The sequence below is a fragment of the Limanda limanda genome, chromosome 19 (assembly GCF_963576545.1).
Source record: "Limanda limanda chromosome 19, fLimLim1.1, whole genome shotgun sequence".
Lineage (NCBI taxonomy): Eukaryota > Metazoa > Chordata > Actinopteri > Pleuronectiformes > Pleuronectidae > Limanda > Limanda limanda.
In genome coordinates, this window is record NC_083654.1 from 10299613 (window position 1) to 10315099 (window position 15487).

Below are 15487 nucleotides of genomic sequence, written 5' to 3' on the forward strand. Positions count from 1 at the left end.
ATGTTTGTTGGTCAGCAGGATTAAGCAAAAACCACTGAACGTATTTCCATGAAACTTGTTGTGGCACAGATCTGGACAAATAGATTTTTCTTTCACTTTCTTTCTTACTTGAACGTTGTGAGAGGTTTTTTTTTATGCCCCCCTGTCAGTGACAGCCAGTGGACAGAGGCATTATGTTTTCAGGTTTTTATTGGTCAAAGGTCAAGGTCACAGTGATCTCACTAAACCCTTTATTGCCTTGCGAACATGTTATCTTAAGAGTATTCTTTCAACTTTTGAACAAACTTTCACTTTTACTGTTTACAAATGAACTGATAAGATTTGGGTTGTGTTTGTTTTTGGCATCTTCAAAAGCTGATTCGATTTCAGTGATCTGAGGCAAAGGTCACAATGACTTCATGACAATGTGAAAATGATATGTCCGTAACCATACAACCGCTGGGCAAGACAGGGTTCGATTTTTTATTTTTATTTGGCACATTTAGGGAACTGATTAATGAGTGTGTGAAATTTGCTGCAGCTTGATTGAATTTAAAGTGACTGTTGGACCATGTTGGATCCACTGAGTGCCATTCTAGTCCTGACCACTCTCTGACACTTAGTGGTTTATTTTAAGATCCCAGAGACTCAGTTCTGACCCCTTAGTCATCCAGACAATGTTTCTGCACTGGAGTATTTCTGCTGCACACGCACACACACACACACAAGCCATCAAAGCTACAATAGAGATTTGATTTGGATCATTTTATTTTGCTCCAGGCTTTCATTCAGATGTGAAAAATAAATTTTAAGACACAGCAAACAATTTAATGAGCATTCATTAACTGTTCTGAGTATTTACTCTGTTGTTCATTTACAGTTAAGGGTTTGTGTTGGAACCACAGTTTTGCTGCCTGAGCTCATCGGCCATGCGTGCAGCACCTGTCTGACTTTACAGACGGTTCGCTTTAAGGTCACCGGCCTTGAACCTGATCCTCTGTCAGCATTCATTCATGTACAACTGTGCACATGCTGTGACACAGTAACACAACATACCAAGTCAGTGCAGTAACACAAACACGTCGACACACCCACAGTATGGTGACTAACAGAGTCAACATGAACCTTGGACACTGTAGGTTTACTTATACGATTAAGCAAAAATGACAACCAATTTTCTTGAAACTTTGTTGAACAGTTTGGTATAAGCCAAGGAAGATGAAGCCATTAACCTCTGGAGCAGATTCGATCAGGAATTCCCCATGACAGAATTGTTCTCGTAACGTAACAAATATTCCTTTGGTGTAATATACTAGGTAATATGGTGATTGTGTGGCCAATCAGCCTTGGCAGAGCTATTCACATCGCAAGGGCCCTTCTAGTTATGTATGGCACCTCTGGAAAGCTGTAAGATTTACATTACATTATTGACTGGAGATGGGAAATTGGTATCGGTCCGTATTTGCAGCTTCATGTGCAGTCCACTGGAAAAACAAGCACTCGTGGAGCGCTGTTGTTGAGTGTTTGTTCTGTTCTGGAGAATCACGAGAGCGTGAAGGTGAGAGTGAGCATGAGGGCCGGTTGCCAGGCAGATCTGGATCCTCGGAGGTATGAAGCTGTGCTGTAGTAGAGAGTTGACAACACTGCACATGTGGATAATTAATACAAAAACAATGACACTACTGTTAAAAACTGCCAAATAAGGTTTTAGAGAGGGTTAAATATAGAAATAGTTAAAAAAAAGACAGAAAGAAACAAGTTGTGAAAAGTGTGGCAGTTCCATGTGGCCAGGCCGGCAGATATCCTTACTTGTCAATCACATTATTATTATAATCCTCAATAAATTGTCAGTTGATTTGTGATTTGTTGAAAGTTTGAGATCCTTCTTCAATTTCATGGATGGGAAGGTTTCTCGTGTTCCAGTCAAAAAGCTTCAAGTGACATATTAAAGCAGCCAATATGAAAAAACAAGTCTCTCCATCAGTACAGTAACCCCTCAGGGTCTAATAATAAATATTTCTTCATTGGACGTGGCAGAGGAAGCTGTGGGACTCCCCTTTGGCAGAGGCCGCCCAGGCTGGCTCTGATGGCACATCTGGTGAGGTGGAGCAGGCTGCGTGGCGTGTTGGTGCAAACGGCAAACAGAGAGTCGTAGAAGTCTTTATGTCGCTAAGGAAGAGGTAAGATGATTATAAGCTTTTTCACTGCTCTGGACTAATGGAAATATATACATACAATCCATAATACCACCCTGTGTTACCTGGTAGCAGTCATCAGGAATGGCTTCTCTCCACTTCTTTGTGGGTTTTAAATGTTCATAAGAGTTGACCATAATTTCTAATACTCCAGGGTAGTCGTAACAGGACTGCAGCACCTGCACCAAAGAATACACAACAAGACATTGTGCACAAATGACGAGCGTCTGCCATCAGCATATAAAATGTCACGTTATCGCACTTTCCATTTATTTGTCAGTAGGATTACAAATAAATGACTGAATGGATTTTCGGGACACTTGGGTCATGGGTCAATGTCCTTTTTAAAATGTAGATATTTTCTTTAATTTCCCAGGTAATAATTAAAAAAAAGCATATTGAGAGGACAGATATCTATGAGTGTGTGTAATTTGGTACAGCCTGATTGAAACCAAAGTCACTGTTGGGACTTTGAGTGCCATTCTTGTTTGATATCATTTAGGAACTTTGGTCAATACCTTGTGGAAATGTTGTGGGTAGATTCTGGCTGCGTTATGGTTGAGCAGCAGCTGATAGCAGAGCTCAGGTAGGGCCATCGGCCTGACGTCTGTCACTTTGAGCAGATACTGAATGGGGGTGCAGCCGTTGATGTCCATGACTCTTGTGTCCGCTCCGGCCTCCAGCAGCATCTGCATCAGGACGTGATCACAGTGCCAGGCTGCTTTGTGAAGAGCTGTTTTATGGTCTTCTTCTTGGATGTTGGGATCTGCAGCAGAAAAGAAACGTTTCTGGGGAAACAAAGATTTCTGACCCACACAAAACACGAGTCAAACATCATGCACAGTTCTGGATCCAGAACCTCGCACCTGCTCGGTGGTCCAGCAGGAGACGACAGACTAAATGGTGATCCTCGCTGTAGGTTTGTTCTTTATTATCAAAAGTCCAGAAGGCCGCTGTGACCAAAGCAGTCTCCTGCAAAGAGTTGACTGCATCCACAGATGCTCCATGAGCCAGGTAAAGAGCCACCAGCTCTGGAACTCCGAGCCTGGCTGCTGTGTGTAACGGTGTGACCTCATCGTTGTTGTAGCTGGGCATGTTGACTTTTGCACCTCCATGGGGGAAAATAAATTATGATTATTTTGTTGATTCGTCCTTTATATGTCCTGTGTTTTCAATTCAACCCACACATCCATCTACCTATGCATCCCCCCCTCCTGACCTCTGAAGATGAGCTGCTTGGCACAGTCCACAGACTCCCTGGTGATGCAGTAGTGCAGTGGGGTGTGCCCACTCAGCGACAGGCTGTTGACCTTTGCCCTGTGAGCCAAAAGTAAATCCGTACACTCGGGGTTGGAGACCTCGCAGGCCACATGCAGCGGCGTCTTCCCATTGGGCTTCCGGTTAATGGCGGCACCCTCCTGAAGGAGCACTAGTGCAGTTTCCACAGCGTTGTACATCACACACACATGAATACCCATCGCCCAGGAGGTCTCCAGTTTGTAGCCTGGGAGCCAATAACCTGCAGTAAAGTGGACAAGCAGCAGGGATTCATAGTGACAGTATAAAGGCTAAAGGTGCTGATGATTATTCCTGACTTACACAGATTTATATCTAAGTCTTTATGTTATTTTCTTTCTTTCTTTTAAAGATAAATACTTTTAAAATAAAATAGTGTAAACAGTACTTCTTAGACTGTGATAATATCCAGCCTTAGGATCTCTGTGGGTGTAGCACCACCTAGTGGATGCAGTGCAGAAGTAGTCAGAAAGTGTTGACAACCTTGAGCTGCATGTTGTGACTTGGCACCATACCAATGAAATTAAAATGAATTCAAATTAATCAACTTTAGATTTTATTCTCCACAAAGGAGGTTAAATCGTCACAGAGTCTGTTTATTTGTCAGCAGGATTTTCTTCTGTCTTTTATATCTCTATTATAATAATAAGACATCCACACAAGGAGGTGCCTGCTCTACTGAGTGTCACTGTTGTTGAAAATGTGTTATCTAATATGAACATGTACTTTATTGCAGATATTCGTCTAATCTAAGTTGTCATGTTTATCCCTCTGAGCCCATGCCCTCTGTGAAGAATGACAAGCACACAAACTGGTTACAACCCTAAGACAGGGTTAGGGGTTGTCCCTCATCCTACTTCCTGCTTACCTTGTTTGTATGAGGCCAGGACCATGCTGGGGTCCTCCACCTCCAGCACTGTGTCAATGTCTATCTCCCCAGTGTGCAGGATCTCCAGGACCTCCTGGGCATTATTGGTCTGCAGAGCCTCCAGGAACTTTAGCTTTAGCTGCTTGACAGCAAGTTGCCTGGGGCTGAACTCCTCCATGAGCCGAGGGCCTCGCACTGCCACACCAGCCGGCCCGCACACTACTGTTCTCCACACGGCATGTAGTAAATCAAAAATGAATGTACAAATGGTGATAATGAAAGAATTAAGCATACCCACGCTGGGAAGGCCCAGCTATTGGAGGCGTATGAGGAAGGAGGACGAAAATGAAGTCGGGGGCGGGTTGCGTGTCATAGGGAGAAAATAGTCCTGGAGCGAAATGTAGCAGAATATAAATAGAAAGGAGGAAGAGAGGGAGAGACTGGAGAGCTACAGCTGACTGTGGCTGGCTGCAGGTCAGTCACCCTGCTGAGAGAAAGGCATCATGCATGGTGGATCATGATCGCATTGGTTAATATAACAGGTCATGTGAACACGGCAGGGAAATGAAACAAGTTTGAGAGAGGTAAACTTCTCTTTCATTATATTAAACCAATATATTATGAGTGAACTGGATCTGTACTTTATGTTTGGCAATTTAAGAAAGAAAGAAAAAAACAGACAAACAACAAAAGAAAAGATAAGCCAATAAAAGAAAGAAAGCAAGAAAGAAAAGAAAAGATAAGCCACGGAATGAAAAGCAAAGCAAAGAAAGATTGGAAAGATAGACAGATAAATAGATATGGATGGATAGATAAATGGATAGACAGATAAATGGATGGATAGATGGATTAATTGATGGATTGGAGGACATATTGATGGATGGATGGATGGATATATGTATAGATCAATTGGTGGATGGGAGGACGGATGGATAGATGGATAGATGAATGGATAGACAGACAGATGGGTGGATAGATGGATGGATATTTTTACCCTGTGGTGCTCTGTGGGATTTTGTCCCTGGCCGGCAAATGACCAGTTAAAACTATGTAGACACAGCTTTAGGAAACGTAACAGAAAACAAAGGAAACAAGAGGAGGCTATGGACAGTGACTGCACATTTTATTCAGTGTGACAGGTAGCTGCCCTTTCAAACTTTTCAGAATGAGAAAAAAAAGAGAGATCAAGGTAATGACAAATAAAGGAGGAAGAGGAGGAGGAGGAGGAGAGTCAGCATGGCTATAGCAGTCTGATTATCGCTTGCTCTCTACGCACGTGAAGACAAAAACCCTTCCAGGCATCATGGCTGAAAACACGGCGAGGAGCACCAGGGTCTCGTCCACACGTTGGGTTTCATCATGTTGAGTTCGGTTCAAGCACGTAAAGAAAAAGATATGGAACACACGTGGGCTCAGGTCAGAGCTTTCATGCCTCCTCAGCCCTCGGACAAACGGCGTCCGCACACGATAGAAAACAAGGCGTCTTTAGGATTCTTACAGCATATTGCTCTGTGTTTTTACTATACATACAAAAGAGTCAAAAAGGAGTGAGGGGGGTATTCACAGAGAGGTTCAAGTGTTACAAAATATTCCATAAGAATACACCATGAGCAGTTTAATTGGGAGTAGTACTGGAGCAGCACAATGGTTGTATTAGAGGAAAAACCACAAGCACAATGGGAGAGAATCACTGTTTCTTCTTGCTTCTTGCGTTCGTTCCATAACAACCATTTAAATCTAAGACATTTCTAATGAACAGCTTTAATTAGGTTTTGGCAAAAAAGGAAGTAATCATACAATTCCGGATAAATCATCATTAGGTGTTAATAATACTCTTATTTTGTATAAGTTATCATAAACAATAGTCAGTCGCTTCGTTAAATACAGAAATAAATAAATTAACAGATCTGTCACCCCAAATCTTCCTCATGTTCTTAACCTGTTATCAGTTCACCAGGCGGGGCCCTTACAGACAGAAGAGAGCAAAACTCAAAGCTGCCTTCGTGTCTCATCACGGTGACACTGGCATCTCTATAATTACTGTAAACCTAATGATTCCTGGGAATGATAAAGAAGTAACACAGGGAACACGTCTCTCGGTGATAATCCTAAAAACAATAACTGCATAAAGTACACAGGTCAAAATCCATTTCAAAAAGGTTTTTTTTTTATCTAACTAGTAAAATCAAAAAGTGTTATAAGTCTTACCGAAGAGGTTTCATAAGAAAATTCAAACTATATTGCATCTGTCAGTTGTAATTTCCAGTGTAACATCAGAATTATCAGGTTAACTTTAGACAGTGTCTGCACGTCCTGCATTTGTCAATGGTCACAGAGATAAACCACGTATATGGCAGCATTCTTAAATATTGTTAAGAATATTCCAGAGTCATTTGCATGGTGTACGTGACCTGTGATTCTTCTGAAAGAATAAAATAACAATCAGAGATGGATGTAATCTACTGTATGTGTCTCAACACTCACACAGAAGCGGGTAGAATTCTAACAATTCTACGTCACTAGAATTTCTAAAGGCAGCGACGGGGTATTATGTTTGTTATTGAGAGGATATAAAAAAGTGGTCAGAAGCAGGTTATGAGCAGAGTCGAAGCAACATTACGCGTATAAGCAGTACGATTATTTTTCTCATCTTGTTTTGTCTTTTGTTTGCACGGTTTGGGTTTGGTAGGTTACGAGTTTCACCATTACTTTGTACCTGAAGTCTCCATTAGAACCAGTCCAATGAGTACAGCTTGTTGTTGCCATTTTTACATAGATAACTGCTATTGTTATGGTACATGTATACTGTAAGGAGCACTGTACAAGCTAGTGCAGTGGTTTGCATTTACAGTGTTTGCACTTCCAGTGTTCTCGTTGATACCGAGAGAGTTTTTCCAGTGTCCAGTTCAGTTCCTGTTGGAAAGTTCTAGTGTCATCTTTGTCAGAAGGGACAGTAAGCAGCATGTAGACACCTGGCGGTGGGAGATGAGAACTGCCTCGTATATTCCATGCACACACACTGACCTGTGTGTGCTTCAAAGCAATAGATTCGATGTATCTGAACAATATATACACAAGTCTATCAAAATGGCACATCAGACAGATTTCCATCTGTATACGTCATTGTATATGTACATGGTCGCTGTGTCTAAAGGTTGTATGATGGCTCTGAGAACGATAAGGGATGAGGATGAAACAGACTTAACACAGACTCACTCTGGATGCGATAAATAATTCCAATTTACAAGCCATAAACAGCAAAATAAATAGAACTGAGTGAGTTCTTAAATGATTAAACACACAGGGTGGGTGTAAATCGAAGGAAAGGAGGGGCAGCATCCTATTGTCCAACTGTTCATTTTGGTTTAAATTGCTCGGTGAGGAAGTCACTCAACAATCTGACATTTTGTGGTGGAGCTCCAGCACTGACAACTATTGAACTACTAAGCAGGCGTCCCTCAGGGGCCCACTGACTTTCTGTTCCTCGATGCTACTAGTTGCAGCGCTATGGTAGAGGTGAGCTTGCTTCACTCTGACGGGCTTTCTTTCTGCTGCTCCAGCTCTCTCTTGCGTAGCTTCTCGCGTTGTTTCTCCAGCTTCTCCTGGTTCCTCTTGGCCTTCTCCATCAACATTTTAAGGTCTTTGATCTTTTTCTTGATCAGGGCACGGTCCTGCGAAGAAGTGACTCCAAGGGCCTGAAACAAAAGAACGCGCTTAAGCATCCTGTGTCTTTGCGCCGTCTATTAACCTGTTTATGTTTACGTTAATGTTCTCATTAGAATATTTCACAGTTTAAAAGTAGATTTGTCAGTACTCATTTGCCCTCAAAAAAAAAAATATAATGGCAGCTCTATTTCTGCATTCTCTGTTTCTAAATTTGTGATTTCTACACACTGCAATTACATGTAAACGATTCAAATACACAATATCTACAGGCTCCATTGTATCTGTATGTGACTTCAATATATGTAAAACTACAGAAAGTTTTAACCGACCTTCAGCTCAGTGCTATCTAGCTCTAGCAGCTGTTCTCCATCTATGTTTTTGGCAGTGAACTCTGGGATATGGTGTTCTAAGTTGAGGCCCAAGAGCCAGCGGGCCACTTGCTGGGAAGTCCACTCTGTGATATTGTGGCTCTGCCACTGGTGCTGCTTCGACAGCTGTCCCTCGTCCAGGATCTGAACACAGATAAAGAAAGACGGAAAACAATCTTTTACTGTTTAATACAGATTATATGACCAGGCACTAGAAGTATCTTCAACAGAAAACTAGATGAATGATGAGTTGAGATGAAATTAAAGTATTACCATAAAAAAGGGGAAATACAGTGGGAAATGTATTAAAAAGAATGACATACTAATTCTGTGGGACACAAAAAAATACTATTATGCGGGAATGAAACACAGACAAATGGCATCTACTCGAAACACAAATACAAGTGAAACGTCCTCTGTAGGCCGGCAGCCTCAGTCTCACCTCATCATCTATCATATCCAGACTCTGAACGTGGCAGCATAGAAAACAACAGAAAATCACTGTGTTGTTAACAGATCAGCAAGAAAATGTCTTCGACCACAGCAGCCAATAACATTTGAATACTATGAGCCTTAACTGCTGCATTCATCATTCAGCATCTTGTCATCTGTAAGAAGAATGTGAGCAAAGCAGCTGATGATGGGTTTTCTTCTGTCAGAAGTATCTATAAAAATGATAAATTAGGGAACTGACATAAATAAAAAACAACTTTCCTGATTTCTTCTCCCTCATCTGAATACAAACACATTGTGGAAGCAAATTCTATGTTTTTTTATTTAAATGTACATGACTGCATTTTTACAAAACTAGGTGCTTTGAGGTAAAATGTGAATTATTGTTAGTATTATTATAACTTTAATGCATCTTTGCACTACCTCTACTGTTTACTGCTGTACCATCAATTAACTTGATTGTTGAGGTTTTGTTGTCGATGTGTAAGTGCACTGAGAGCAATGTTAAACCAGGGTCAAAATGTGTATGTGAACACATACTTGGCTCATTAAGAACGGGAGGCAAAAGTTCACCACGGCTACAAATTAATAGGCTACTTGAGCGGGACTTTCAGTACCGACAGAAAGCTTTAATTTAGTGTTTGTACTTTCCACGTTGATTCTGCATCTGCATGCTGTTAATGCACCTTATCAAAAATATCGTAAGATTGTGCTTGTACCTCGTCTGAGGACAGCGCCAGTGTGTGCGAGCGTCCTGACATCTTGGCTTCACCCAGCAGACCGCTGATCTCCACCGAGCTGCTGCTGCTGACGCTCTGATCATCGTTCAAAGTGGGTCCCTGAAAAATAAAAATAAATAAAAATCAACATCACACTTCCAAGCCTCATCGTGAGACCCAGACACTTCTGCGCCTGAATTTAGTGGAATTTAGTTCAAAGTTCTTCTCTCTTATAGATTTTTCTGTTAAGTGCTATTGATTAAAAAAATGACACGATGTTGCATTAGTGTGATGATGCTGTACATTTAAATCAAAGAGGGTGTTATTAAATCAATTTCCTACACAGAGAGGCTGAATGTGGAGTGAATTAATCAAGAAAATGAAGGGCTTTTCCTCTGTGCATGAACCAGAATGAGAAATAGATGGAGTGCATGAAGACAGGGGTTGTGCACCTAAGCTGCTCCATCACAGCTCAAACTGGTGGTTAGAGATGATGTAGCTGGATGATATCCAACTCCCAAAATCTGTCCCTTTGTCCTAATGAGTGTGGGACAGTGTGGAGGTACAGGGATTACATTAAGATCCGTGCTTAAACAGCAGGAGACAAGCTGCTGATATCAAGAGGAGGAAAGAGTGAGACACGCAGAAATGTCTCTTTGTGAGATAAAGGTCAAAACATCACATTCTTATAAATGGGGCAATATGTTTGTGTGAATTGCTCCTCATTTTCTTCACGTGGAATATACAGTGTCCCCTCAGTCCAGGAAGCAAGAGACGTTTTTTATTTAGTTGAAAGCAATCATCCCATTTAGTTTTACACTGTAGTTTGAGGGGGTTCTTTGAGCCTCTGTACTATCTGAGGTAAATGACTAATCTTACATGTTCAGACTTTAAGCCATCTGGGCTCATTCCTTGCTGAAAACCCTCCATGTTTTTATTAATGTGCATAAATTGTGCATTGATTTATCTTCTGATGTGTGTTCATCTTGTGCTCAGAGTTCCTTGGGGAGGAAAAGAAGACACTGGATCAAAAATAATCTCCATTTCAATCCTGAGGTGACGACATCTGATATTCCACCGGGTTAGAAAAAGGTTTCATGCAAATTCATACACTGCAACAGATGCCCAAGTTAATAACTGTAATCTTATTGAATTAGTATGAAATATAACTTATTTGAGAGGCATAATGAAATTGATCTGCAATGGGAGCACTTGGGAAGATTTTAATCTTTTAATACTTGAGATCGTAATTTTGAAAATTTGGCGTTAAGGAGATTAGAAACGATGTTTAGGATCATGTCAGACTAATCATCTTTGTTAAAATTAATTATGCAATTATGCATTTCATTTTCTACTAAACCCTGTTTACCTCTGAGAGTAACAACACCCATTTCAGTAGAGTCAAGTATAATTGAACAAAACACAAAACAATACAATACCAAGTAATATGAATAGGAGAAGAAGTGGGGCCATGTAAGGGAGTTCTGTTCAACAGAAATAACAGAATATATGAGTCTGATAATACGTCTGCTGTGACTTTACATCGCATAGAGCTGAGAAAAGTGTTTTTTAATGTCCTCACTGTCAAGTATCTGTCAAGTCAATGATTATTTGCTCAAAGTATCAGCAGACAAACCTCTTTTACCTTGGCCTTGAGTTTCTCTGGACTGTCCTCGACTGATGGCTCTGTGGAGCTGAGAGAGGGAGAGAGAGGGGGCGAGGGAGAGAGAGAGGGGGGGAGGGAGGGAGGGAGAGGGAGAGAGGTGAAGTAGAGGTCAGTGGTTGAAGATTACTGTACCACACTGTATTAAACAGCTCCTGAAACAGCAATCATTGACTATGTTTACATCAACAGCAATATTCCAAAATATTGAGCTTATTCTGAATAAGATTTATTTAATTATAGCATTTTCCATTTATATTCCCATTCAAATTACAGAGCATAGTCTAATAAGGACTCAGTCAACATAACATCCTACGACTTGTTTACACTCAAACCTAGGACGACACGGATGTGTCCTCAAGCAGCTGGTAACTGTCATATGTATGTGTCGCAAAATGATGCGATTAAGTCCATATATTGGGACTAAGGTCGGAATACTCCACATGTCTTAATTTGATTATTGCTTATTCCAAATATGAGCTCATTCAGGATAAGGTATTCCGCAAATACTGTTTCCATGGCAGTGTCTTATTCAGACTATTGTAAACGTGGTCAATGACACCAAACATCGAGAACTGTAACTCTGAAGCTCTGATCATTTACCTGTTTCCAGGTGAGGCTCTGGGGTCTCTGTCCTTCACTTTGGTTTTCCTGAGGGACCTGAGTGAAAACATAGTTTGACTTTGAATGTTATAAAATGTTAAACAACATTCAATCTTTTAAGTGCTTTGTCACCCACGGACTTTTAATAACTTTTGCTTGGAAACCTGCCTGGTTTTTCAAATCTTACTCATTGCTGAATTGATTTAAATGATTAATGCAGAAGGACAACATGGCGTTCCAGTGAGTGTGGTCTTACCCAGAGTCCAGAGCCTGTCTGTGCTCCTCCAGACTGTGGGATGGGCTCGACAACGCAGGAGACCGCGAACCTGGGATCACAAACACTGAGATCAATGGGCTTACACAATTATCAGAAAAGATACATGATAATGACAGAAATGCACTTTACATAAATAGACAGCAAGTGCATCTAAGAACTCACCATCCTGAATTATTCCTGTGGTGGAGGAGGAGTGCAGTGCTCGCCTGGGGGAGCTTTCTGCACTGCCAGGACCCCTGAGGACCACCGCTCCTCCATCACAAGACGTCCCACTACGAATGGAACCAGAGCGACTGTGTGCTGGACTGCCATGTCCCTCTGATACCTGGGGACAGACGCAACCGGCAGACGATGAGCAAAGGCAGAGAAAGAGAATCGTGAAGGATGAAAATGAGTGAAATGCATAAGAGAGGTTTCAAAGAAGTCCCGCCGAAAAAGAAGAATGAAGTCCAATTAAAGTAAATTTGATCTGAACAGCCGCCACCGCAGACTAATCTGGGAGAAGTCGCTTGACATACTTTCACCGTTTCTAATTCTCTAATTCCTTGTCCTCTTTTTTCTCTCTCCCTGGAAGCTTCTCGTGTTCCTGCCAATTCTGATCCAGTTCTCAAACCAATCTGGACTCACTCCTGCTCTGGCTGAGTTAAGGGACGGAAGTATCCTTTCATCCGGAAACCCCCCCCGACTATGACTGTTATTATAACACAGGGACAGACAACAAGTAGTGACAGCACTGCAGACGCAATTAGTGCGGCTGAGCAGCACTCACCAATTAATCCATTAAAAGACTAAAGTGGAATGGACAGGGGTTGAAGACACACAAACACGCTGAGAGACATACACACACACACCAATTAGACATCCTGTGGTGAAATCAAAGGCATGTTAAATGTAAGTGAAGTCTAATGAGAGTAATGGAGGTTGTTTGATTCAACATCCCATCGATCCACATCCCATCTGGATGTTGTTGTTGAAGCTGTTGTTTCAAATATGTAAATTTAAGCTTCACTGAGTAAGGGTCATTGGTGCAAGTGTGTGTGTATGTGTGTATGTGTGTGTGTGTGTGTATGCGTGTGCGTGTGTGTGTGTGTGTGTGTGTGGTCCAGGTACATTTATGTTGTGGGGATCTGTTTATTCAGTCACATTATGGGGACTTGTCTTCCTTATGGGGACAAAAAGCAAGTATGTGTGTAAATTATTAGATTTTATGGTGAAGACTTATGGTTTTGAAGTATAATTCATCCGAAAATATGAATGTACCAATTTATGGGTTGAATGAATTAAGATTAATGATAGGTTTAGGCAAGGGTTAAGGTTAGGCGTGATTTGTAACCATGGTTACGGTTAGAGTAAAGCTCCAGTGTGGGTGTGTGGGTTTGTGTGTGTGTGGGTTTGTGCATGTGTGCGCATTTGAATGCAAACCTCTCCCTCTGTGGAGCTTATGCTGTCACGGGTAGCTGTCACTCTGTAGTTCTTCTTTTTGCTGGGTGAGCAGTGAGGAGAGCCCTCCCTCAGGTCTAGAATCACACACACAAACAGACACACACACACACACACACACACACACACACACACACACACACACACACACACACACACACACACAGAGAAAAAACTGTGATTGTGGTAAAATCCTACCATGTGCATGATTTTGTATCAGTCCTTGAGGCACTTTATTTGGCCTGGTCCCAGTGTCGACAAACGCCATTAAATAACTCCATTAAAAATACATAGACTCAATTCAACTATCATCTTAACACTATTAAGTGAGTAGGCAGTTATCAAGTGTCTGCTCAGAGTGTTCGGGGAAACGCTGTCAGATGAGACAGAGACTGAGTCTTTTAAAACGATAACCTCAGCAGATATGGGGGCTCACCTCCCACATACACTCTCTCTCTCTCCCCCCCAGCCATCTTTTTTAATATTGCATAATGGGCTGCGTCATCCGGATCAGTGCAGATCCAATCACTGCGTTGTTCCCCCGTCTGCACTGTACAGTATCGGACGTGCCACACAAACAACAAAGTCGGGCAGATGTGCTCGGACAGGGGATTACTTGTTTATTTTGTAACTGCAGAGGTGCAGAGTGAAACTAGGTTCAGAGGTGAGAGTGCGTGTGAATGCTGAGGCAGCAGGGAGGAGGAGGATTTGAGATGTACAGTACATAAAAAAAGAGGGGATTGTACTCGATGTCTGAATTATAGTTTGTGTGTGTGAGTGTGTGTGTTTGCTTACAGCCGAACAAGACAGTCCTATCTTTGCAGTGTCCTTCATAGGGTAAAATGCGTCAATAAACTGTCGAGGCTAAATAAAGGTTATGGCAGAGTTGTCGAGGACAAACAACTTCTCTCGGTCAATAGGTAATAGTTTATTTAAATAATCAGGGCTTTTGGGAAACCAAACGATTGTGCATGAGCAGACATAAACTGGAGGACAGGCAAGAAGTCATGTCCATGTTTACTCTCCTTTTTGAGAAGCTGCTCGGACAAAGAGGAGCTGCGCAGAGTCCAGAAGGAACTCCGGCTGATGATCAGGAAGGGGAAGGACAGCTACAGGAAGAAACTGGAGAAGCGGCTGGAGCAGAACAACGCCAGGGACGTTTGGAGAGGGCTGCAGACCATTGCAGGCCACGGAAAAGGTGTGGGAAGACAACAACCCAGCGGGGACAAGGACTGGGCAGATGAACTGAATCTGTTCTTCAATAGATTTGATTCCCCCCCCCCTGCCCCCTCTTCACACCTCTCCTGGCCAGCCCCCCCTCCCCCCCCTCCCCTCCTCAGCCTGCCACCTTCGACACCTGACCCCCACCAGCCAACCCCCACCCCATATCCAGATCATCATCCCCCCTTGAGACTCTCACCACTCCTCACCCCCACACCCCCACCACAGTCATCCTCCACCCCCCTCTCTATAACAGATGATCAGGTGAGAAGCCAACTCAAGAAGATCAAGGCAAGGAAGGCCCCGGGCCCGGATGGTATCAGCCCAAGACTGCTCAAGGACTGTGCTGACCAGCTCTGTGGTGTGATCAGGCATTTGTTCAACCTAAGCTTGAGCCTGGAGAAAGTCCCAGCCCTGTGGAAGACCTCCTGTGTGGTCCCGGTGCCGAAGACGCCGCGCCCCAAGGAGCCTAACCACTTCAGGCCAGTTGCCCTGACTTCTCACCTGATGAAGACGATGGAGAGGATTATCCTGAGACACCTACGACTGCTGGTGGGCACACAGCTGGACCCCCTGCAGTTTGCTTACCAGCCTGGGATTGGGGTGGATGACTCAGTTACCTACCTGCTGCACAGATCCCTGCTACACCTGGAGGACAGCAGGAACACTGTGAGGGTCATGTTTTTTGACTTCTCAAGTGCATTCAACACCATCCAGCCTTCACTGCTCAAAGTGAAGA

The 15487-nt window shown here is 42.6% G+C and overlaps 2 protein-coding genes across 2 annotated transcripts in view; both read right to left on the reverse strand.

Moving 5' to 3' along the window:
* Positions 1-1959: 1959 nt before the first annotated feature.
* Positions 1960-4630, reverse strand: asb4 (ankyrin repeat and SOCS box containing 4). Its single transcript, XM_061093408.1, has 6 exons — positions 4339-4630; positions 3394-3693; positions 3041-3283; positions 2693-2940; positions 2240-2353; positions 1960-2148 (listed from the first exon to the last, which is right to left on the reverse strand). The coding sequence occupies exons 1-6, from the start codon at positions 4628-4630 to the stop codon at positions 1960-1962; spliced, it is 1386 nt and encodes a 461-aa protein (XP_060949391.1).
* A 3235-nt stretch (positions 4631-7865) lies between these two features.
* The window catches only part of ppp1r9a (protein phosphatase 1, regulatory subunit 9A), a 49164-nt gene continuing 41542 nt past the window's right edge, over positions 7866-15487 (reverse strand). The window contains exons 11-18 of the mRNA XM_061092242.1: positions 13510-13604; positions 12250-12412; positions 12067-12136; positions 11190-11238; positions 9545-9664; positions 8815-8838; positions 8334-8516; positions 7866-8033 (exon numbers count right to left, since the gene is read on the reverse strand). Of these exons, the coding sequence (XP_060948225.1) occupies positions 7866-8033; positions 8334-8516; positions 8815-8838; positions 9545-9664; positions 11190-11238; positions 12067-12136; positions 12250-12412; positions 13510-13604 (872 nt within the window). The remainder of the gene's footprint in view (positions 8034-8333; positions 8517-8814; positions 8839-9544; positions 9665-11189; positions 11239-12066; positions 12137-12249; positions 12413-13509; positions 13605-15487) is intronic.

Bases quoted from the DNA above. Each gene is read 5' to 3' on its own strand.
- asb4 (XM_061093408.1), bottom strand. From the start codon at position 4,630: ATGCTTAATTCTTTCATTATCACCATTTGTACATTCATTTTTGATTTA. The intron at 2,941-3,040 runs GTGCGAGGTTCT...TTTCTGCTGCAG, and splicing joins CCTGCTGGACCACCGAGCAG to ATCCCAACATCCAAGAAGAA. The intron at 2,149-2,239 runs GTAACACAGGGT...CCTCTTCCTTAG, and splicing joins TTCCTGATGACTGCTACCAG to CGACATAAAGACTTCTACGA.